Source organism: Artibeus jamaicensis, unplaced genomic scaffold, assembly GCF_021234435.1.
Source record: "Artibeus jamaicensis isolate MK-2021 breed Jamaican fruit bat unplaced genomic scaffold, CSHL_Jam_final contig_548, whole genome shotgun sequence".
Taxonomy (NCBI): domain Eukaryota; kingdom Metazoa; phylum Chordata; class Mammalia; order Chiroptera; family Phyllostomidae; genus Artibeus; species Artibeus jamaicensis.
The window spans coordinates 6,560,858-6,586,306 of NW_026521883.1; the positions used below are offsets into that span (position 1 = coordinate 6,560,858).

At 44.5% G+C, this 25,449-nt stretch overlaps 1 protein-coding gene across 4 annotated transcripts in view; it reads right to left on the reverse strand.

Moving 5' to 3' along the window:
- Window positions 1-25,449, reverse strand: part of MAP2K5 (mitogen-activated protein kinase kinase 5) — a 256,131-nt gene that overhangs the window by 20,574 nt on the left and 210,108 nt on the right. For all 4 annotated transcript variants that reach the window (XM_053670162.1, XM_037155695.2, XM_037155694.2 and 1 more), the window contains 2 exons: window positions 15,983-16,044; window positions 13,010-13,055 (listed from right to left, as the gene is read on the reverse strand). In XM_053670162.1, the coding sequence (XP_053526137.1) occupies window positions 13,010-13,055; window positions 15,983-16,044 (108 nt within the window). The remainder of the gene's footprint in view (window positions 1-13,009; window positions 13,056-15,982; window positions 16,045-25,449) is intronic.

The window sequence follows — 25,449 nt, forward strand, 5'->3', positions numbered from 1 at the left end:
CTACCAACAGTACTCAAGGGCTCCAATCTTTTCTCTACATCCTCACGAACATTCGTTAATGACAGCCATGAGCTGGTATCTTTTTGTGGATTATTTCCATATGATCAGTGATGTTGCACACTTTTTTGTTCACCTGTCGGCCATTCATGTCTTCTGTGCAAAGATGTCTCTTCAGATCCTTCGCTCATATTTAAATTAGATTACTTACTTATTTTTTTGCTGAGTTGTATCAGTTCTCTCTATATTTTGGATATTCACCCTTTATCAGAGATAATATTTTCCCCCATTCTGTAGGCTGTCTTTCATGTGGTTCTTTTTTAGTCATCTCAAAAGATTTATTGAACAGCTTCTTGGTACCTTATATCCTGCTGGCTGCAGGGAATTCAGTGGCTACTTAAACATTTTATTTCCTCACTACACGCTCTGGAAGGGCAAGCTAGTGTCTGATCAGCTTTGTACTCCCTGCAGCTGTGCAACTCAAGCAGCTGGGCTGGGAACTGTTTGCTGCTGGTTTCCAAGGAGATAAGCAGCCATGTCACAACGCACATCAGCACATAGCTTCCTTCTCTGAGAAAGTTTTGCTACAAAAAAAGCCAGCCAAAGTAAACAGAATGCTTTGAGACAGGCTCAAGTTATCTTTTGGCACAAACTCCTTACCCTGTGCTTAACAAACAGTACAGGTACCACCACTAGTCTCTGGTCCATCTTTGGGTAGTATTTTTTTAAAGATTTCATTTATTTATTTTTAGAGAGAGGAGAAAGAAGAGAGAAAGAGAGGGAGAGAAACATCAATGTGTGGTTGCCTTTCACGTGCCCCCTATTGGGGACCTGGCCCCTAACCTGGGCATGTGCCCTGACTGAGAATCGAACCTGTCACCCTTTGGTTTGCAGCCCAAGCTCAATCCACTGCGCTATACCGGCCAAGGCTGTCTTTGGGTAGTATTAAACTATAGCACCTAGCAATGTATTCTGCATATAGAATGTGCTCAGTGAAGTTTGCTGGAAAAAAAATTTCTCCCAAACGCAGGGAACAAAACGCCTTGGAAACTGCTCACTTCTGTCACCATGATGGCAGGAGTGGAAAGAGAGCAGGTATAAGGCTGGGTAAACGGCAGACAGGACACACTCCACCCTCCGTGACTGCTGCAGTTGACAAAACCAAACAACAGTAACAAAAATTCTCACAGCTTCCACTCAGATAACCAGCCAACAGAACAGAAGCACACTGCTGGTGATTACTTCTCCTCTTCCTGTCAGGTTTGCTTGCACGGAGGGCCGTAAGGAGTGAGCTGAACAATCACCCTAGAGGGGCATCTTGGCATCATGAGCACTGACCACTGCGACCCTACAGATTTCTTTGTGGGGTTATTTGTATTTATTTCTAATTGCAAGAAATAGTCTGACTGAACTGAAATTCTGACGAGTGCGACAGCAATGCCCTGCCCACCAGGCATCAGCAGATACAGCTCCGAGGGAAGGCAGACCCGACCCACGTTCTTCTGGTTGCGAGACTCCAGGCACCTGTCAATCAACCTCTGAGCTCCAGTTTAACACATCGGTAAAATGGGAACAAGAAAAATCCTCATAGTGGCTGTGTGAAGGTCAAGGAGATAACTTTGAAAAAACTCTACAAGGTTAGTGTTTAAAAATATTACTTAATCTTTTCCTCTGTAATAAATCTATTTTTTAAAGGTTAAAGAACAGAAGACTTTCTGAATTTATTTGCAGCTCCAGGTTGCGTGCAACTGCTATGCCAATTTCCTTCCAGTGAGTTCAGAGAAAATGTTGTGGTATGGGTTTTGGCCAGTGTGGGCAGTGGAGGGTCTGCTACTTTTCCTTACGATCCAAGCCGTACCTCACACTGGGTGTGGGAAGTAATACACTCACGTAAGTACCCAACCGTTACCCTGCGAGGCCTGGTTCATTTGGGACCCCACTCACAAAGTCTCTCCAGGAAACTCTGGCTGAAAGAAATCCTGCCTTCCCCAGAACTTTTTTTAACTTGTTAAATCCATATCGCTTCAACTCAGTAACTCTTTAGTGAGCTTTCCACTTGGGGCTCAGGACCAGGCCATACGCTAAGGCTACACAGATAAATAAGATGTGATCTTGTCCTCCAGGAACTCCTGGTCTTATCTATGTGCTGCTACCAGTTATGCAAACAAGCTACTGCCTCAAAGGTGAAAGGGCACCAACAGAGGAACCTCTTGGAGGAAGGACGACCAAACAACAGGAGATCTTCAGCCCTACTGAAGCATGCAGGGGCGCACTTCCTAGGGGCTGAGTCGGTTGGGTCTTGTAGCTGAGTGGGAGTTCACCATGTGGACAAGAGGAACGGGCATTCCCAGCCAAGGAAAAAGCACAAGCAGAGATGCGATCATGCAAGAATGTCTGAAGCATTTGGGGATCCTTAGAAAGGCAGAGCCCAGGGCACGTGGAAAGGAGTGCCATGAGGTGGAGGGGGCAGGCAAAGGTGGCAGCGGTGAGCGAGGGCTTGGCTGTTTCCCTCCTCGCCTTCCTCGCTAGACTGTAAGCCGGTTGAGGTCAGGACTCAGGGCTGACACACACACCGCTTCCTCACCATCCGGTGGGATGCTCTGCCCAGAGCGTGACAGATGAAAATGGTGAGTGCATGCCGACTTGAGCATTGTGATGCTCAAAGCATGTTCTCTCCTGTCTCACAACAGCAGAAACAGCTGAAAAAAAAAAAACAAAAAAACTCCTCTTCACTGGACGTGCAGTGGGTTATAATTCAGCCAGCCGCCTAAAAGCTATCCTTGCATCTTCCTCTGGTGCTTAACCCACTTTCCAGAGGAAGCAGCGCTGGCTCCTGCACAGGGGGCCGGGGAGGGGCCATTCTGAAGGCAGCGGGGAGACTGTGCTCGGCCAAAGCTCTGCTGACCTCCCTGACAGGGGAGGAAAAGCTTGTTTAGGAGAAAGAGCTCTCCAGCCTCAGGCCCTGCATACACCGCATTCCAGGGTGGCCAACTGGCCTTCGCCAAAGTATTCCAGAGGCAAGACTGTGGCTTAAAAAAAATCATGTTTAATTTAAAAATTAGAAACTGGAGCAGGCTGTGAGCACAGGGGTTGATTGAAACAAAATTTAAATTCCTGTCAAGCCCATTTAAACACGGGGGCCCTTCATAGACAATTAGCTGCTCCCTGTGAACGCTGAATAAACTCAGGCCTGGTCACTGCGAGAAGAGAGGCACCTACTGTGAGGCGCCGGAAAAAAAATTAACTAAAATCAGGCTGTATGAAATATTTAGCCTTCCAGGATATCACAGGGGTTTGAAAGTGTAAACAAGACAAAAATCGATTCCTTGGTGCCCTCAAATCAATCCCCCAAAATGGTTAGGGCATCTGTTTCTGCTAAATTTTGTTTACATCGGCAGATTTGCCTTAATTGCAGTTGTTTATCTCTCATTGTCCCTGGGGCCCTAATCTCTCGATTACTAATACTTAACACTCATTTCACATCTAAAGCTACTTCTAATCCTCAACAGGTTTGGGGGGCTCTTAAAATTAGTGAAGCCGCAGAGGCGGGAGACACAGCCTCTTTGTGAAAGGAACATTTTCTTATCTACTACCAGCTGGGCCCAATCGTCACCAGGGATGGTGACAACAAAGGTGCTAAAAGGCTCTTCCACAATGACTGCTGCTCCACTGGGGATTCAGAGGATAAAAAGGAGCTTTGATGGAAAAATCTGAACAAGAGGCTAAAGCAGTCCAGCCAAATAAAGTTACTGTCATAATCAAATGCTGTCAATCACCATGAAAATCCAATTAAAAATGTTTCAGCACAGCCCTCTTAAGTGGAAAAATGCACCCTATTTATACAAATTTTTGTCAACTCCATACCAATCCCACAATTAGAAAGTCCTGCTATTAATTGAATCCCCCTCCCCCCAAGTTTAAAAGAGATGCAGGCCACTCAGAAGCCTTTGGAGGGAGCTGAGACTCACGCAGGCTATTGGTATACAATTAAGAGTTAATCGGGTTACATTTGAAAATTCCATTTTTATTTGTGTCAAGGGAACCTTTGCATGAATAAACGAACGGTACCTATTCTCCTGCTTCAGAATCAGTGACCATTTCTGTTAGGAGAACAGAGAAACGGTAAACCAGGATCCTGGGAAGAAACTAGTCCATGCTCCAGCAAATGTCTCTCGGTAGACTGAGAGACCTAGTGTTTAACTCTAATCTTGAAAATTAAGTAGAGGACAGAAGGCCCAAATGTCTCTGCTGCCTTTCTGCAGTCTCCAAATGGCCAAGTAAACCTCAAATTATCTGCAGGCATATCTGGCCCCCCCAATAACTGAAGCCACAAGACTTACGGTCCCTGTAGGTCTCTCTCAAAACTGCTACAAATTAAAAAGCAAACAACCCATTAAATAAATCCAGCTGGTTACAACTATAAATAGGAAGCTTCTAAAATTTTTTCAGCCCTTGAAACTCCTGGTTAGACTCATTAATTATTGACAAGAATTGCATCTATTTATTGGAGTGTAGTCACAGGAAAACAAGTTTGCTGCCTTCAATAGCAATTCCCAGATCACGGAGACCAGGCTTCAAGATCCTTTTCTATTTCTCTGACAAATGGCTAAAGGTCTCTGGTCTTTTTCAGCCTAATCCATTGCTCCTAAGAGCTGGGGGGTAGGATGGCATGCATCTGACATGCTGCTAGATAAAGACCTTAGGGTCCCCTGCCATCACTCTAACCAGGCAGAGATGGTGCCGGACAGGTGGTCTCCTGTGGGCCTTGGCTCTCTGACCACCTCCTGATTCAGAATCAACTACTGGAGGCAAGTTCTCTGGTAGTCACAGTGGTCAGAAGCAAGCCAAAGACCACACAGGTGCTGCTGAGCAACACCTGCTTAACACCTTCTTGCTCTTCCCAGATTTCCAGGGTGGAACAACTGACTCCAGGTGCCTATTCTGATTGGTCAGGTCCAAGCTGTACTGGTTGATAAATGCTTTGAAAAAATTATCCCTGCAAACACTGCAGGATTGTAGAAATTCTTTAATTTTGGCACCAAATCATTTTACCCATAGGACCTCTCCTAACAGAAGGCCGAACAGAAACCTTTGACCATGTATGTACTCTAGTGTGTTCATCCCAACTTACACTGAGCGTGGCAGTGCCCAGGGGTGGCTTGCTTCTTTTCTGGTCAGTCTTCGGTCAGTCTCCTGAGTGCTAGTTACTCTGTGAGTTTCTGGAGAACAAGGAAGTGTGTCTTTACCTGTTCAATGTCTGGTATGGTGTTTTTTTTTAATGGATTAGTGAAAATAGCACGTGGAAAGTGTAATCAATAGTAACATCTCTTTTAATTGCACCAGAGACCTCACCTGAATGCCAGTAGCACAGAACCAAATCAGGCAGCAAATTCTGAGATCATGAACCACCTCCAAGGAACTCATACTCTAATTGGCAAAAAAAGGGCATTAAGTCAGTGAATTTTACCTCTGCTGGCCCTTTATAACTAACTACCTGGAGAGCTTTAGAAAGTAAAAAAGTACCCGCTCCCTGATTCCTTGACCTGGGTTGGGATCCAGACTTTTTTTTCTTTTTTTTTAACCTACTCAGATGATCTGATGAGTTGTGGGGTTTAGAAACCATTGTACTACATGAACATACTTATACATACAAGATGAATATGTAATTCACATAATTAAGTGCTGCTCTCAGTTAGAGACAAGAAATTCTGAGGGCTTCAGAGGAGAGAGTAAGCCCTGTGAAGGTGAAGAGCAGGGAAGAGCTCTGGGAGGAGGACGGAGACTTGCATGGCCTGGGAGAGGAGGCCACGCCAGGACAACGGAAACTGCCCAGGAGCCGAGGAGGGCCAACTGGGGAACTAACGTCCGACGGGCTCCAAAGGCACAATTTAGCCCCCTGTGAATGTGGCCCGGCATCGAAGAGCGACCCGATGGATCTGCTTTACTGTGTCCCAGGTAACCAACTACTCCGAAGGTCGCGGTTATCCAGCCTCACTGTGCCTTGAAACGTGATGCTGGGAGGATGACAGTCAGTCAGCCCAGGAAAACAAGAAAGCAGCATTGCGGGCAGGAGTTCAAAAAACCGCAATCTTAAACAGGCAAATCATCACTATGTTAAGAGACCTGACTCGACTGATGGAGGAAGAAAGTTATCCTTAACTGGGAAATTAAAACTGTCAGATCGCCGTGATCAAGGAATGACAGATTTTATCTATCTGTATCTCTCACTATGTGCATGTATATAAATACTCACACACATTTATTTGCTGAAGTCTTGTGAAAAGATTAAGCAGTCATGTTTATGGAAAAACAAAGCTTGTTTTCTGGGGTTATAATCTCTCTGTTCTTGCTGAAGTGCTAACGTGTCATCAAAAATTCAAATTAAAGCTGTCTGATTTAGCATGATCTCAAGCATCCAGACAGCGATTCTGCTGTTGTAATTATGTGCAATTAAAAAGCTAAAGTCAACTTCTTACTAGTGGATTCCTATTTGGAAGCAGACATAAACAGATGATTTTAATGGCCTTCAGAACTTGGAAATAATAAAAAGAAAATCATTACATGGTTGTCAACTGGCCCCTATGTGGAGTCCCAGGCTTCTGTGAAGCCTTTGGTGGCTCAAGGAAATGTTTATTGAAGTTACAATCCCAGACAGGGTTTCTCCCTGCAATTTCTGGGTGCCATACTAATGAGCTGATTTGTACCTCCAAATGAATAACCAAAAGCAAAATTATCTTTAAGGGTGGGCAACGAGACACACGTGTGAGTCTGGCCCTAACAGTCTATTTTAAAATGTGCGCTGTATGACACAGGCAACGGCTAAATGTAATCAATTACAACCAAGTTCAAAACTGCTTATTAAACCATCATCAGTATCTGAGAAAGCCAAGACACAGCGGTCCATGAACACTATGCCAGGGAGCTGGAGAACTGTGCCCGTCCTCATACTGTGCTCAGGGCACGTGTGGGCCCTGGACCCAAATAAACAGAAACGCATCTTCGCTCCATTTAGTAGAAGGTGGTGGTGTTGTTGGGCTTTATCTGAGCCTCTGTGCTCCCAGAAGGCAGTGGCAGGTGGGGACTCGCCCCGCCCTTCTGTCGACTACACAGGACCACCCTGATCGCCCAGACAGAAGACCCTTCTCTACCCTTCCTTGGGACCTCCCCAGGACTGGCTGACTTCCTTGTTTACCTGCCTCCACAACCTTGGCTCCTGCCCCTTTCCTTGAGACATTCTTCATGAACAAACATTCTCCCGACTGCAACAGACGGAACAAAACCATTTCCTTGATTTTCCAGCACATTTTATCTTTCCCAATGGTCAGAAGGTTAAGGTCTAATAGAGGTGAACGAAGCCATTTGGGTGCAAGCCCGACAGCCACACTGGAATTTGAGTGGAGGGACAAACTGTAACGTGGTGAGTTCTCCAGTTTTTAAAAGGGACCATGTAGATGTTCAATTTACCACATACTTTGATTAACTGAGAGAACCACCAACAAAATTATCTGAAAATGTAATTAGAATCAGGTTTGGAAAAGCAGAAAAGCTACCAGTGACAATTTAATTTAGAGGAGTTAAACAAGTTAACATCTCTTTGCAAGTAATTAAATGTTTAAACAGATTTTTCTGGAGCAGTTTGGTGTTTATTAGCCCCCAAACAATACCACCTCTTATACATAAAACCTTCTCTGAGAAATGAGATGCCTTTGACTTTGCAGCTGCTGGGATTTAGAAGGAAAAAAACCTAAAAGTGCTCCTTTGCTTACGACTGACACCCCTCCCCCAAGGCCCCCATCTGTGTCACGTGTTTCCAGCCACACGATTCACTTGCTTTCTAAGTAAAACGTCAGATTTTAATTGCAAACTGCACTCTGTGTTTCTTGAGGAGCCTGAACGGAAAACCAAACTTGAGAAAGCGCTAAACAAGGACACCCTACTCCAGAATGTGCAAGGAAACGCAGAAAATAACAGGCATTATTAGAACCTAAGGAGAAAACCCATGTTTTTAAACAATTACTAACGCAGTGTAGTAATAGCATAAAGACAATTTCTGCGCCAGCTTGTTTCTCTGAAATTCTCTTTGCCACTGAACAGCCAGAACAGATAATAACTATTAGTAAATCAAACCCCTCTGCAATATCCAGCTGTGCCTCACACATTTACATACAGATAGAATGGGTATATGTTTTTAATATGTATGTGATACGTACTTTTACCACAGCCAAAGTGCATGCTACAAAAGCGGAGGAGAATGGGAATCAGATCAGCATGAGATAATAAAGTGGCCTAGATAAAGTATTAGCCAGCGATTGATCTCAAACCAGGTGCTGCTTCTTCTGACCTGATTACTTACTATGCATAGATTCCATTAAATAGAGCTTAGACATGGAAAGCTACTGGAAATGCTTTAAATGCATACAAGGATCTATAGTACTCTGCACCCCAATTGTAACTGCAGAGGTGTCTGCGGCCCACACACCCTCCCTGCTCAAGGCAAGGACCATAGTCAGGATCCGCTGGGAGGTTAAAGGCGCCCCCCTGCCCCCCGACAGCTGGTGGGAAGCACTGCCCAGTCCCACAGAACAGGGCTTTCCCTTCCAACCCCTACACCAAGCAAGTCCCCTCCCAGCGAGTGCCTCTCTCCGGAGCTGCCCACTGTCTGGCCCTCGCCGCACAGCTCTAACTAACAGAATGGGAAGGTAGCAAGGGAGCTTAACAATCCTTTCGGCTCATGGTCCCCTTTGAAAAACTGATGACAGCCATGAGTCCTTCTTTTCAGGAAAAAAATGCAAATCCCCACATGCATGCAGAATTTTGGATGTAATTTCAGGGCCTCTCACAGACTTCCTGACGTCACAGACCCTAGGTCAAGGACTGAGGATCCAGTCCACCCCTCCATTTTGCAGATGAAGACACTGCAGTGGGAGGGAACTGGGAGTTGCAAAGGGGAGGGAAGTCTGGAGGCTTTCCCTGCAAAGTCACGGCCTGATCCAAAGGGAAGGTTAACTCTGCAGAAGGGGTTCTCTGTGGTTTACACAGCAAATGGTCTATACTACGTTTCTCATCCTGTCCCTTTTATCTAAAAATACTTAAACCTGTACTTTGAATAGCAAAACCAGACTGGAACCTCTCCATCTCAGTGCTCCCACCCACGCTGTCTCTGTCCTTGAGTTTAAGGGTCTGATTTTTACTTTTTTGCTTCCCTCAGTCTGATTGCAGGCGTTTTGGGAGAATTCCTCTACCACCTTTGCATTGTCACCCTCTCCTCTCTCACTGCAGTTCCATCAATCCTCTCTGATGGGCAGAGGCTGTTTCTGTTTTTTTTTTTCTTCACATGAGCAGCGCCATCCCTGCTCGGCTGTCTGAAGCCCGTCCCTCCACAGAGTTGCTGCAGCCTGAGGACTCTGTCTAAGGCTGCTGGACCCCAGTAACAGAGCTGGGGTGGTGCTGACACAGTGTGTTCCCGCAACACCCGTCAGGGTGCTTTGAAAGTGGGTTCTTTCAAAATGGCACCTGTCTCTCAGGAGCAGACAGGGGGTGTGTGTGGTTGCCCGTCTGGTTGTGCCAGTGAGCCGAACGTCCTTGCTGCCCACACAGCTGGTGTTCCTGTGCTAGGTTTAAAGCTGACTGCTGATTTGGGCAACAGCTGTTACAGAACTGAAGAAGGACCAGATCCTCCCAAGGAGGAAGGACTTCCCTGTACTCAAATGGAAGTCTACCCCAGAGAACTCAGCTGTGGAACAAGGTATGTGTGGGCAGCTGGTTGTGCAGCTTCTGAGTCAGGTCAAAGTTTCCAGGCCTGGACACCAGGGTTCCTTCTAGAAGAAATGGGATTTCGGAACAGACTGCCTAGCTGGGGGTGAGCATGTTGCCTGTCTGAACTCCGGCATTGTGGGTGTGGGACTCCAGGAGGCCAATGTCGAAGGGATCTCTAGCCCAGCAGACAGCAGAAGTTTCGAGTTGCTCTGAAGGTCTGGAGCTCCTACACACACATGCTTTGCCTAGAATGTCCTCCTGAAAACACTACTAAAATTCAATCCACCCCCCAAAGCCCCTTTTCAAAAACCTACCCTTTCCGCGTAGCTTTTCCCGGTTTCCCCAGATGGACCGCCACAGCACTCTGCAGTTCGTCACGACAGTTACTTCACTGAGTTATTTGTGTACTGGCTGCGTCCCCTGCAAGACTGCATGCACACGGCTCGCTCTTGGTATCTTCTGTTGGGTCTAGCACAAGGCTTTGCACATATGGTGTGCAAACGTCTGCTGAATTCATGTGTGTACCTAGTTCTGAGATCTCTCAAGATGGTGCGGATCCTGGTGATAAAACTTCTCAGTAAATTCTTTACGTAGCTCAATCTCAATGACTCTGCCAGAAAAGTGAGATAGTGCACACAAGCCCTGCCTTCCCAAAATGTAAGCGTTGAGGAAGTGTCTTGGTCCAGTGTCAAAATATTTCCACTTGGAACATAAAAACTGATCATCATCTTAGGAACAACCATACCATATAGACAAAACTGAGCAGCTAAACAACCAAGTTCGTTCTAACGCTGGGACTTCAGTGGCCTCGAGAGACTAAACTTGAGTTGTACATTTCATCTTTAAGACTGACATGGTCAAAAATTGCAAACGCGATGATTTTAATTCTGGGTATTCTGGATAGAAGGTGATCCCACCAAACCAAATGACAAAAACTGCTTGAGTCCCCACTGTGTGCATGGTGCACACCTCCCCGCAGTCAGATTTACTCAGGTGGGGTTTCGCTGCATTTACCGGTACTCAGGGCCACACTGGGGTTCATGAAAAAGCCCCCCAGTAGTGAGTCTGTAACTCTCAGCATTTCCCTGCAACCCATCCGAGTTTCCTCCTTTGCTTTGGAAAACACAGGCCCGTAGGGAAAGCTCGACAATCCTGCAGGTCTCACAGCCGATGTGGCCCACGCTGTGCAGACCACATTGGTACCCTGCTGCCTGGAGTTACTGCGCTTGGGAGATAAACTGCTCTTTTTGTGAAAGGCAGGCCCCCACCCACAGTGACAAATGGGCTCTACAGTTCATGCATTCCAGAGGATGCTCTCAGCTTCCAGATGGGAGCACCATCAAATAGTTGCAGGCAGAGAGAGAAAAGGAAAAATTAAAGCCATTAATATGCTAGAAGGAATAAAGAGACTGGTTCCTTAAGACTGGGTCCCTAGGATGTGACTCAGGTTCTTCAAACCAGGGACAATTCACTTCTTTCCCATCCCCTACGAGCCCACTATTTTGACCAAAGGCAGGCAGGTTGCAACCTCCTTGACCACTGGGCCTTACGCACACTGTCTCCTGCCTCCCCACGGAGCCCTTTCTAAGCCAGGGGGAGCGTCACGACTGCTACACCTGAGGGAGTCCATTCATTTAAGTCAGACTGTGAGCAGCACTAGAAATAATGTTAAATTAAGTATAGGATGGTGCTTCCTGTGACTGAATTTTCATTGTGCTTTATTGATTTATTGATACTTATTAATTAAAAATGTGGAACAGCACACACCGGGGTATATGGTTGTAAAGAGATATATCGAAGTACATATCCCTCGTCTCTCTCCACACACACACACACACACACACACACACACACACACACACGCTTAAAGGCACTGGAGGTGCCCATGCTAACCTTATCTTTATGACCTGCCGCCCTAGAACGATGTCCCTTACCAGTACATACGTCTGCATATACCACCTGCAGATGTTTTATTTATAAGTGGCCAACTCAGTGCAGTACCAAATCACGCACCTACAAACATTATCTGTTTTATGAAACCCTATTCCTTTGTTTTAATAGCTGAGCTATCCAGCCATAGCATAATAATGTACAAGGTAAATGGGTCTCCATCTCTAGTACCTGTTCCAAGTTTTCTCAAATGTGACTAACTACAAGGATTTCTCAACCGTCAAAGAGACACCCTCTACCCCCACCAAGAGCAGTTTATTCTAGACATGAAACCCGTACAACTACAAAGCACAGAGGATTTAGGGGTGAACTTTCTTTAACTTGAAACTACCCTGAAAAAAGAAATCTTGCCCCAGGGGTGACAGGAAGGAGAAAACTACTTTCCCGGAAAGCACTCACGACAAAAAAGACATAGACTATTGTTTTATTTGGGGGCTGAGAGCTGCAGATATAGAAGCTTGCATGCTTAGGTGTTTGTTCATTAGGATGACATACAAAGGAGGAAGACTTTTGAACCAGGTACCTCTAAAATGCTTATTGTTTAAAGTGGTGAAGGAAAACTGGTTAGAATTTGCTCTGACTGCGATAATCTAAGACGGAACGGTACGCACGTTAGAAAGAGTAGACTCTCACTATCATTTACTAATGCTCGAGTCTAATGTTACTTTAACAGCTTGTGTGTTGTCAAACCAACACTCTGCACTGAAGAGACGACCATTTGGGAATTGTCAGGAGCATCTCTGTTTCTCTCCCTGTGGGACTAAAGACTGTCACTTGCAATCAAAGAAAGCGGCCTTGGAGCTGAGAATACAGCACCAACAGCCTTATCCTGTTTCTTTCTGAGCAAAGACCAAAGATTCACATTAGCTTGATCTTTTGCAGCCAATCTAATTTCCTTCTACACGAAACCAAGAGGGCTCCTAGCCACATTCAGAACTTCCTGTAGGGCCACACTAAAAACTTCGTATGCTGACTGTCTTCTCTGTGACGGATGCTCAGTGCTGAGAGAGGCTGTGATAGCAAACGGGGACAGGGCGCAGCCTGGAGTAATGTCTGACCCCTAAGTGGAGGCAAAGGAAAAGAGCTCTGCATTCACTGTCAAACTGGGGGTGGGCTTTTAAAAAGTAAACACCACTACGTGAGGAGCTGAGCCTCAAATGCGCCGACCCAAATTAAATAGATACCGTTGCATCTCCAGAACCTGTGGGTATTTTAAATTCCATCCTGGTCCTTTTAACAGAATGCTAAGCACAGATATATAAATGGAGAATCCTAATGTATTATAACTAAAAAAAAATTTACTTACCATCAATTCCTCAGGTGCTGGCCTTTCTTTTGGCTGTTTTCGCATACTGTAAGAGGAAAAAAAAAACACCTATTATCGCTATCACTTCTAAGTTGATGCTGTAATTTCCATCATTGACTATTTCCCCTGGAACTGGGATGTTATTAAAATTCATCATGTCCAATTTTTGGCCAAAGTACAGGCACATCTAATTTTAATGTGCTTTGCTTTATTGCGTTTCACAGATGTTGCTTTTTTATACAAACTGAAGGTAAGACTCTCCACCAGCAGAAAGATTGCGACTCGCTCGCTGTGACGCGTGCCAGTGTCTCTGGGACGCGCCCGCACCAGCGTAAGGTGCGCTCCCTTCCTTTTACTTTGGCCTTTAACCAGATTGTGGGGATCTCAAGAATCAGAAATATAAATACTTTTTAAAAATTACTCTTGCAATACAGATAAAGAATGAATTTAAGATAATCCTACTTCTATTTTTGAAACCACTGTGAAAAAAAGCAGCAATATTCTCTTCCTGATTCAGTTGTCAACTTATTTCAAACTAAAATTTAGGAAACAATATACTTTTTTTGGTAACTGGGATAACACAATAAAAGACACATGACTATCAGCTCAAATGAGAAAACATCTCATTTCATCATTGTTACTCCAGATAACAATATATAAAACAGGCCAGGAATCTATATAATGCTACAAAATTACAAATGGGTTATTATTACATTATCGTGGCTTTATTTTGGCTAAAATGCAAGTTGACAATTCATTAAACAGTTGTGGGAAAGTTAAGTTTGTTTAAACTGCCTAACGAATCACATTCCTCATGCAAAATATTTCTTACCTCACATGCCACAGGTATAATTAGTACCTGCAGCATGTACTTAACCACGTGCTGAGGCCCCCACCGAGGCTGAGACTATTTGTACAGAACCCAGTGTGTCTGTGGGATGAAGTCATGAAGGGAGATTGCTGCTTCTGCTAGAAAATCACACGGACGTTTTTTTCTTTCTATAAGGTAACCTCTGACCTTGATACAATCTTCGAATTTGCTGATAGTATTTTTTTTAAGTAGAGACATTTAATGATCATATGGTAAACAAGAACCCTAGTTGTGAACCCTAAATGGCATCAAGGACATTTGCCTTCCCTATAAAATAACCATATGCACGTCTCAAATCCTGCATCCATTAGCGAGTAATTCAAGCTGTCTCTCCGGTGGAGTTGGTAACAGTCCTAATCTGACATTCCAAAGCAGCCGTATCTCTTGGGAAAACAGGGCTATTACCCACTATCATTTCTGTTTCGGTTTGACATCTGTGGAAATTTCAACACAGGTTATCCCTCCCTCTGTCTCCATAAAACTTTTATATAACAGCTGATTAATTTTTTGGACGGGGAAGGCAAAGCCTTATCTGCTTTTATGCCTGTCTGCCCAGAACGGGACCCATCCCCAGGCTGGTCTGGGACCACACAGCGGGACAGAGAGAAGCGTGGTCTTCCTGCCACAAATCCAACAGCTCCGGAGCCAGTGATGCCCAAACCAGGCGCTCCAGGCAGTTCAGGAATCACACGGTTTGCTTTTCAATTTCTGCATTGTAAAATGGGGCATTCCCAGGATGTGCTTCTGAGTGTTTCTAGGAATTTTATACAAGGGAAACTAAGAAAGTAAGATTAATACATATTTCTGAAAAATGGCTGTGATAGTAACAAAGTCAGGATTCCAGTGTTTACCCAACATATACCTTTTCCCCAACATGGCATGATTTTGAGAAAAAAATGTTTGTAGAGTGAAAACACTTTTAAAAACTTACAGAGTATTATGTAAGTATTTTAAATAAATAGTGTTAATAAAATTTTAAAAGTCAGAGGAAAAAATCTCTTCTCTACATATTTTCTACGGAATATAAACTGTGTGAGACATTTTTATTAAGAGGTAACATATTACACTTAGTCAAAAAGGTGATAAAGCCTGATGTTTATATTAAGGAATATTTCTTGGTTTCACTTTAGTGTAATCATCAGATGGATCACGGGGAAAGGATGGGGACAGTGGACACAACCTGGAAGGGGCGATGCCATGAGGAACTCAGTGAAGGGGACAGGAAAGTGAAGGCAGTGATGGAGGGGCTCCAGCACGTCCAGGTCAGTCTCCGGCCTTGGGGTGGTCGGTCGCCCTCCGTTCCCCATTCCTTCTCGCCCCGTGCTGGGGTGAGGGAGAGGGCACGGGGCGGGCAGTGGAGCAGCAGGGCCTGCCAAGGCCCCATAACGGGGGAGAGGTGGGTGATGGGAGGGGCTAATAGAGAAAAAGTCATTCTACTGGGAGGAAAAAGGCGAAAGGCTGAGAAAGAACCCTTGGCAGAAAAACGCCGGTTTCCTCAGGTGTAAAATGACCAGGGGCTGCTGGGGGACTCCGAGAGCCCCTCTGACCTAATTCCCATGGTTCTTCTCAGGTCCTTAATGGTCCAAGTGGACCCAATAGAACCACGTTTTCATAGTCTTTCAAACATCAAAATTCATTGAAATGGGACATTAGTATCACATTTAAAATACAACCACAGATAAAAGTTATTTATTGAAAATCCAATAAATTAATAAACTATGCTGCTTCCACTTAGTGACGGACTGTTTTATGGGTAACTTGAGGTTACATTAATAAAAATAAGCTTCAAATGTCTGCTCAGTGGGGGGTTATAAAATTGTGTATTTCTTTAAAAATGGATAGCAACATATCTGTGCTCAAGAAGTAGCCTGATTCTCAGTTTATTAAAACAGAAAATGTCTCTAAAGTATAATCCTTTGTGTAAATAATGTTTACATAATTTCAACAATTTCCTCGGCTTTGCCACCCCATCTGCCCAAGGCCCTGAAGTCCCTCCCATCTCCAAAAGGAAGCAGGGAGAGCCATAAGGTCTCACGGAGCCTCCGAGTTAATGGCATGTATCATTTACATTGAGGGCATGGCATGTTTGCAAACAGGCTCACCACTGAGTGATGAAATGTACAAATGGCTCGGAGAACTCTCCAACCGGAAGGACGGGCGAATCCTGGGATGGAGGAAAAACAAGTCACCAAAAGTCACAACAATTCCTTTTCTTTCTTTATGCCCTTCCTCCCCCCTGCAAAGTAACAGTCTAAAGATGAATATATAACAAAGATTTACCAGTCCGTGGGAAGAAGAATAAGGCCTCATCCAATTAAAAAGGTTGCCTACACCCTCTTCTGCATGCTTAGGTAAAATGCCAAATTTAAAGCCACACGCATTTTACAATTGTGAGAAGCAGGAGCACAAAGAGGGAGGGGAGGTGAAAGAAGGACAATGATAGCCACAGGGCAGGAAGGAAGGTACGAAAGTGTAAATGAGAAATTAATGATTATTTAAGTAACACACAAATGGTCTTGTAATTAACAAAGAGCTGTTAAATTATTCTTGTGTTGACCTTTGTTTCTTTTACTGGATTTGCTATTTATTTACACTTCCCTTTTTATTTACATTTATTTATATATTCAACTGCTCTGAACCGTTTGCCCCTAACAGAATCATTTGGGCCAAATATATATATATATAAATTTAATGTACAGGCTTTTAGGGAAAACTGTTTTCTGGAAAAGAATTCCAGCCTGTTTGCCAGTCTAGGCAAACGCATGAGGAAGGCAGTGCGTTAAGGACATAATGGAAAACTCCCACCTTGACCACCAAACAGAACTGGGGAGGAGGCGGCGCCACCCTCAAGAGCAGGAAACTACACAGCAACAAATGCTCCACAACAACTGCGTAATACAGGGAGCAAACCCCATTACCATTTGCAAAGGAAGGCTTTAAGAATTTAGGAGTTTTTTCAAGAATGACAGAGAGCGCCACTGTGTTTATAGTGTAACGGCTCAGGATGTAATGAAATTACACTGCAGAGTACTTTAACAGTCATCTCATTAGACCTACAGTTGGAACAAGAGAGCCACATAAAGTAGGCAGCTGCAAATGACTCCATTCTCATCTATTCTCATTTGCTATTAAAAATACCTTTCGGCGGCTTTTTTCCTTCCTGACATCCCTACACAAAGTGCCCTGCAAAGTATGATACATGCACCTATTTAAATTAACAAAGGAATGACTTATTTTAATCTCACTGTGCTTTGGAGTGCTTTGGCCATTTGGATGAGCAATATATCATTACATACAACCTTCCAGCGCTGCAGGCAAGAAACTCAGAGCATGCAGCATTTGGTGGGAGCCAAACAATTTCTCTAGCACACAACTGTGTCAAATGCATGCATGTATTCATTATTGAGAACGAGAGGAAATGGCTTTGATGTAGTGGAAAAAAGAAGATGATAAAAGCACCTCTGCAATACGCGTGTCATTATCAATGGTGGCAGATAGATACAATCATACAGCCCCCTATGTGATTAGTAAATATACATATAATTGCTGTGGCCAATTATCAGAAAAATGAGATCGGTAATTACAAGACAGAAAATTAACTAGAACTCTTATTAAGGCTTTGTTTCCAATTCAAAGAATTGAAAACTGCTGGAAAATACAACTGAATCCAAAGGAACGGAGGGGGTCAAAGCAGAAAAAAAAGTAAATAAAAATAAAAATAAATAAATCCCCTAAGAGGTTAAAAGAAAAGAAATGTGAACAAAATGTTTCTTAGGTTTTGCCTATCTGTCCTCTTTGAATGTGTTCTATTCATCCAGAGGAGGGGAAGGTTAGTAATCGTAAACCTAAAATTCTCATCAGTAGAGAAAGGCTTCCAAGAGGAAAGGAAAACAAAGGAAAATGAGAGTGAAATAAAATCTCGCCAAGTTCAAAGGATTACATGCAGCAGTACACGGTGAGGACATGGAAACGGGGGCGGGGGGGGGCGATGAAATCCTCTCTCAACAGAAACAAGACATGCGGTAATATGACAAGTCTTCGATAAAGGTCCTGTAAAATGGTCACAGAAGTCCCATCGGCTTGAAGAGCAAAAATAAAACATGGTATCAGTCTCAGCCCAGCCCATGTTAGGAAAACCATCCATGTCGCCAAGCCTGCAAGATTCGGCAAGGCCCACCTCAAGGCATGATGTTTTACTGTCTCAGACAAGAACTATTCGTAAACAGACTTTCGAGTTTGAGGTACAAAAATGATGGACTCTGCTCAGGTTGTTAAGTTTTCTGAGTCATTCATTCCTCACATTTTTTGGAGGCTGCAGTGGTGGAAGTGTCAGAGTGACGGCTGCTTTAAAGTGCAGTGTTCAGGGAAAGGGAAGCCCACTGTCTTCCTGTCCGTCAACGTGGCTGACTGTTTACCAAGATGGTTAAGATTCTGGACTGGTTTTCTACAAAGATCCTGGTATAAAACATGATGCTAATGGGGGCCTCATTTCAAAGTATGATACCAAGAGTAAATTAATGAATTATAGACTAGATGACTTGATGAAGATGTCATTTTAACATGGATGAGAAACAAAATGAGGAAATGTGACATCTTTGCACGGACAGTTAATTTTATTTAAGACCTGATATTGTAGCATGTTAAGTTCCTCATAACATAAAACTAAGGAGCACTGGGTGGTACCCATGAATAATTTATTTCACTTGTGAAAATGCCAGCCCACATCGACTTTGCTGAACCAGGGAGTGGAGTCTCATCTCAGTGGCGCCTGAAAAGAATCACTCATCAAAGATGGGGTGGGGGAGGGAAAGGGTGGGATTTTAATCTCACAGAAAAAACGCCAGCCATTTCTTTTCATTTTAAAGTCTGTGTCTCCTGCATCCCTCAAAGGAGAATCTCCTGATACCAAAGACAGACATGGGGTGGTGGCGGTCGGAGTGCAGCAGAGAAATACGGGCGGAGGGGTCCCCTGAGAGCCCCCAGCGCCAGCGGAGCACGCGGCGGTGCTCGCTCCAGAGGACGGACCTGAACAGACCTGACCGCGTGCACAACACCGGGGGTTTTGAAAGATACTTTTTTCGTTTTTAAGCAAGTGAAAAATTTCCAAGAACCCGCCCGTTCCATGATGTAATTCAAATCTGTTTGAAGGAGGGTGGGAGGCTCATCGGGAGGCTGCTCTGGTTTCACAGATGCTCCCAGGAGGGAAAGCACCCAGTCCGCATGGTTGGGGGAGGGGCGCACAGAGGACCAGGCCACAGGCTCAGATGGGCCAGGATGCTGGTCACTGCTACTTACCAAAACTGTTCTCTGTGCAATATGGGTTCAGGCCAGATGAAGAAACATACTTCAAAAATAACACAATTTGGAAAAGCAGTTACACTAATAACTTTCAGGACCAGCTGAAACAGACTCTAAATTGTAACGCTCACTCACTTTAAGACCCTGGGTGCCATACTTCACCTTAAGGGCTTTTTGGTGATGGGCTTCTAAGCATGGAGGTATGGTCTGAGACTGTGGACACAACTTTAACCAAAAGCTTTAACCTGAGACCCCAGTCCCAAACCAGCTGTAGAGTCCTGCTGAAGGGATGCAAATTGGACCGCCCTGCAGAGCAGGTGACCGTTACAGACAGACGGCTGCTACAGACCCTTTCAGTAGGTGATTCTGGCCACCAAGGGGGTGTCTCAGAGTCTCTGAGGTTTCAGTGACCGCCCGGTCGGCGCCTTTTGGTAAGCACCAGGAACACAAGCAGGCGGCACGCTAGAGAGCAGCGAAGGACAACGGGAAAAAAGTTTGAGTGATGCCTTTGCCTCGTGAATAATGAACAGTTCAGGAAGGTCAACCCATTACAACTGAAACTGTTTAATTATTAATTATGCACAATCTATGAGCAAAAGGACAAGTTCAGAATGTTTAATGTATGCTAACTTCGACTGGACTCTCTCTGGGTATTTTGTTATTAGCACTTGTCAGCAAGGTACTCAGGCATAAAAAAAGGCAAGCAGCAGGAAATCCGTGTGTGTGTGTGTGTGTGTGTGTGTACCTGTGCACTCAGAGGTGGGGGGAGCAGGGAGAAGGAGGTCCAATTCCAAGCACAGCTGCTGTGAGTTCACTTGCAGAGTAAGTGTGCCCAGATGTACACCTGAGACCTTGAGCACAGGCAAGCACGTTGGATACTTCAGATACAGAAAACATGAATGAGAAGAATGCATTTGAACTGACTTACTTAAAGGGGAGAACATTATTTTAAAGACAGTTTTTTTTAAAACTATGATTCCTGGCTCTGAAAGGAACTGCATCATTGCTGTTCACACACACACACACACACACACACACACGCATGCAGAATCTGTATCACATCAGTGGTTGACCCCACGTCGGTTTCCTGGTTGCAGTACTGCACTAGGTCATGGGCTGGTGACCAGGGAGGAGACTGGGTGAAGGGTACGTGGGATTCTCTGTGCTGCTTCTCACAACTGCATGTGAATTTACAGTGATGTCAGAACAGAAAGTTTAAAAAGAGAAAGGCTAGGAGCCAGTTTTAAAACCTCTAATGGGGTCCAGATTCTTAGAGGAGCTTGGCTCTTTAAGGAAGAAGCTTGGCACAATAAGTGGAAAAATGTTAAGGTTAAGGGACCTTTGCTTAAAAAAATTACTCAAGGATTTAATTTTTTCCTTTAACTCATAATTGATGACAATGGAACCTGACAATGATGTGGGTGTCAATTCATACACTGATAGGGCACAGAAGACAGAAAACCTGGTAAAAATGATGTGATCACTCATTACTTATTTCATTCATTCAACAATTTTCTTGACTTCCTACCACATCAAAGGCACTGACCCTGGCATTGTGGGATGACTGATATTGAATATGTATCCTCAAAGAATTAGTGCATTTGTAAAAAATATTTTATTTATTTTTAGACAGAGGGGAAGGGAGGGAGAAAGAGAGGGAGAGAAACATCATTGTGTGGTTATGTCTCATGCACCCCCTACTGGGGTGCTAGCCTGCAACCCAGGCATGTTCCCTGTCTGGGAAATGAACTGGCAACCCTATGGTTTGTAGGCTGGCACTCCATCCACTGAGGCACACCAGCCAGGGCAGAATTTGTGTATTGTTCAGAGAATAGACATGTATTCCTAATAAACAGCCCTGCAAGTAAGAGCACCAAGGCTGGGCCCTCAGGCCGTGCTGGGCAGAACGGAGGGTTCGGTGCAGTTTGGCTGGTACCCAAGTTCAGAGAGGAGAGGGGCCGGGAACAAAGTCTGAGGCTGGGGGCTATGAGACACCTTCTTTGCTCTCTTTTCTTCCTTCGTCACTCTAGACAACACCTGGGGGGTGAAGGAACCTTGCCTATCTTAATCTGTTCGTGTTCTCTTCGTACAAAACAGACATTCCTTCAAATTAAGATTTTAGATTTAGTAGCAGCAAAACACAAGTAAGATAGAAGGGCAACTTTTCAACCAGGCTGTTGGCTACACTGATGAATTCCAAGGTCAGCTGAACTGTGGTTAGATTAAAACAGCCTGGCTAGTTAAATAAAATACGGCAAACCTTAACTTTTAAAAATAGCCCATTTTTAGACTTCACAATCTCAAGCCATCCAACCAACAGGTGGTTACTCACAGAACCACCTGGAGCCTGACCAGTGTTGAGAGTTACGCTCCAACATTTAAAAAATAAATCTTTAATTCAAGTGTGATGTTTCTTTATCCTGGCCCAGCAATTTCTGGTCACACATACAGGGGTTCCTACTGAGGGAACAGCTCTTGTCAGTCACTTCGATCCACCCACAAGGCCGGGATCGAAGGTCGCATGCGACCCAGTAACCACGTCAGGCAGAACTGCATCTGGCTTCATCAGACCCCAAACCGGTTTTTGCTTCTCTGTTGTTCACTGCCTTAAACGTCTCTGAGACAACGGGCAGAATCCAGAGGGCAAATCTGCTCTCCCCTGGGGAGGAAACATAGTTTGTTTGAGGGGAAAAAAAGACAAATAAACCAAAAACCCAAAAAGCAAAATGAAATGAAAAAACCCTGGACCCTCATGTTTAAAGGCACCTGCAGAAGCCAATCTATAAACCAAAACCCCACCTGTCTGAAGTGTAATCCAATGGTAGGTTCTGGGAAATGAGCTCAGTTTTCAGTATTTTGAAAGCCCTCAATGTTCACATCTGTTTGTAACAGACTATAGCCAGGGAAAGAAAGGCAGCCATGTCTTACCAGAGAGAGAAAGGCGGGAAGTAGATGGACAGGTACTCCTGGTCAGTCAGAGAATGAGGGGCCTAGTTTAACACAGGAGTCAACCACAATCACACATTAGAGTCATACAAATCTCATCATGCTTATTAAAACACTCACTCCCAAACGTGGCCGCTGTGTGAGGGGACAGTGAGCATTCTCATACTACGTACGTTTGATCAGTCAGGCGGCACAAGGAACAGCACCAGGGTGGGAATGAGGCCTGCGGATGGACGCTGCCAGAAAAGAAAGCCCCAGACCCTCCTCCACTGGAGACCAGAGAGCCTCCTTTTACTCATCCCACTCCAGACCCAGCCCTGAGCAGAGAGAGTGAAAGATGATTCAATTTCCACACTGGGTCGCCCTGTGCTCCGGCTTGCCAGATGTGACAAATGACATGTGTGGGCGTTCTGGTGTGAAGTTCTGTCCACTGGGTCCGAGCTGACAGTAGCAGCTCATTTAACTTGTCTCCAATGGACCTGGAACCAGGGACAGAAGCATGAGTTTTTACCAATTAAACACCCACCTTACCTTGTCTATAAACCCTGAACCCGAGGGAGAACCAGCTGCTGGCCAAGCGAACACTGCAACCAGATGGCTGGTGTAACGCGGCACATTTAAATGAACAGGTCTGAAGGAATCTGTTCCTAGGTAACTGACATTTGAGATGATAAAGATTTTTGCCCATTTTCACTTTCTCCTAAATATGTTTTAGAAGTTCCTCAGTATTGAAATAAGAGAGAAGAGGAACAAACTCTGTCATTGATGTTAAAACTAGCCCTTCAGTTGGTATACCAACTTTTTGTCATTTAAAAGACTTACATTTACTTAGACATTTTCTAAACATACGGCAAAGTTTTTGGTGTTTTGTAAAATTTCTTGAAAATAAATAGGTAGAAAACTGGAAAATACATTAATCTTTTAAAAAATGTTTTTTAAAAAAAATATTGGCCCAGCTGGTGTTACTGACTCAGTGGATTGGGTGCCAGCCCATGCACCCAAAGGTCCCCAGTCCGATTCCCAGTCGGGGCACATGCCTGGGCTGCAGGCCAGGTCTCCAGTGGGGGGTGTGCAAGAGGCAGAAGATCAATGTGTCTCCCACACATTGATGTTGCCCTCTCTCTCCTTTCTTTCCCTTCTCTCTAAAAATTAAAAAAAAACAACAACCTAAAAAAAAAAGATATTTACTTATTTTTAGAGAGAGGGGAAGGGAAGGAGAAAGAGAGGAAGAGAAACAATGTGAAAGAAAAACAGGGACCTGTTCCCTCTCATGTGCCCCATCTGGGAACCAAACCTACAACCCGGGCATGTGCCCTGACTGGGAATCGAACTGGCAATCTTTAGCCTTGCTGGATGATGCCCAATGAACTGAGCCAACCAGTCAGGACAAATGCGTTAATCTTTTAAACTGTATTTGCAAAACTGCTTCCTTTCTAAAGCCAGGGAACATCTTTTTTTTCTCTTTATTTTAGGCCTCCTGTTGGTATAAGCTATAGCGTACAGTGTTACTTAGAGGTGCCTACACGAACAGCACACGTACCCTCTCACACACTCACATCCACATATGGCTCCCTTTTCAATGGTGCAGGCGGAGCAGCAAAAAGCATGCTTGTCTCATACCAAAGGGATTTCATTTACAAAAGTAAAATCCGCTATTGTCCTCTCTCTCTGTAGCCTCCCAATGTATTTCTATTGCTTTTTCATAAAACACTCCTGCAAATAATCAAGCATGACCACTGACATCCATGAGATTGAGTTTTAGGAACCATTAAATGAGCTCGCCCTCACGGGAAGCCTTCTGCCTAGGCTGGTCTAAAGGTAATTATTCAGCAATTCCTACCTGTGGTTTTACCTTGTCCCTATACAGTGTTTGAATTTCACACACTGGTAAGGTCAATTTTGTTTTCCTCAGGAGAAGTCCAGCTACACGTTTGATTCAGGACCTAAATTATAATGTTAATATACACACTGGTGTTTCACCAGGTTCTATGTGCAGAAGTACTGACTAAAAGCAATGTGGAAGGTAGATCGTGCAGTACATCAGGAAAAAAGAGGAACATCTAGAAGAGAAAAAGAGCCCACATCCATTTCCTAAATGAAGGGAATTATTCCTCTTTTCACAGGTAAGGGGTGAACACTGAAACATCCAAACTACAGCCACACACTGATCAAGGGCAAACACCTGGCAGGTCTGTGTCCTGGAAAATCAACAAGCCAGAACACTCGCAAGTCAGGCTCTGAGAACTCAGGGAAAGCCGAAGTCCACATCGCCACACTGTACATCCTCCTGAATGTTCACTCGACTGTTGGTGAAAATAATTACTGCTGTTTGCAACCTGCACTGCTGGCTACAGAAAAGGGGAAAAGCAGAACTTCCAGTGGCTGCATCCTTTAGGACGGATGGTGGTATTTGCTTACACATTTGTATAAACAAATTCGAAGGTTACGTTGGCGGTGAGTACAAGGCGGAGAATTATGTGTGAAATCTCGATCTGTACAATACATGCAGAGAGAAGGGAATTTAAAGTTGGCTGAAGGAGACACCACCTCAGTTTAAAATTAGTCAATGTGAGAGGAACAAAGAGAGGGAGACAGGGAGGGAGGGAGAGAGGGAGGGAGGGAGGGGAAGTGGAAAAAATAGAACTACACACTGTGAAATGAACAAGTTCAGTTAGAATGTTCATCAGGATTTGGAAAATCATAATGCCATCTGCTACTCTGGACCTCTGAACATCAGGGATCTCATGCGCCCAGACGCTTCCATTTCCAGGAGGAAGGAAGGAACATACACTCCCTGGAATGCTGCCTCCATTCTGGAATGAAGGCAGCACCCCAGCCTGCCTGTTTGGAATCCCTTTGAGAACATCTGCACCGCTCACAGATGCCCTTTCCCTGGTTTAGGAAAATTAACGGTAGGCAAAATGAGTACAGTGACTAGGCAGTGAGGCAGAGCAGTGCCCCAGCAGGAGCTGCTGGGTAACTGACCCTGGCAACCAACTTGGGCTCAGGGTGTGTAGGTCCCATCGTGGTGGATTAAATGAGCATTGTCCTATGGCTGGCTAAGACTTCACAATAGAGCAACACATGTTAAATGACAGCAGCCAAAACCGGCCCCACCAGGCAACTGCCCATTCACAGAATGCTATTCACAGGCCTCTACCCCCAAGAAATTAATTCATTAATAATACATCAGGCTTCACGGACAATTCAAAGAAAACAACACAAAGCTACTTGTCCAGCATTGCCTGAAGATGTGGAATTTTTCCTGGTTAAAAAAAAAGAAAAACAAATCTAACTGACTTACTGAAATCCAAATCATAGGGAT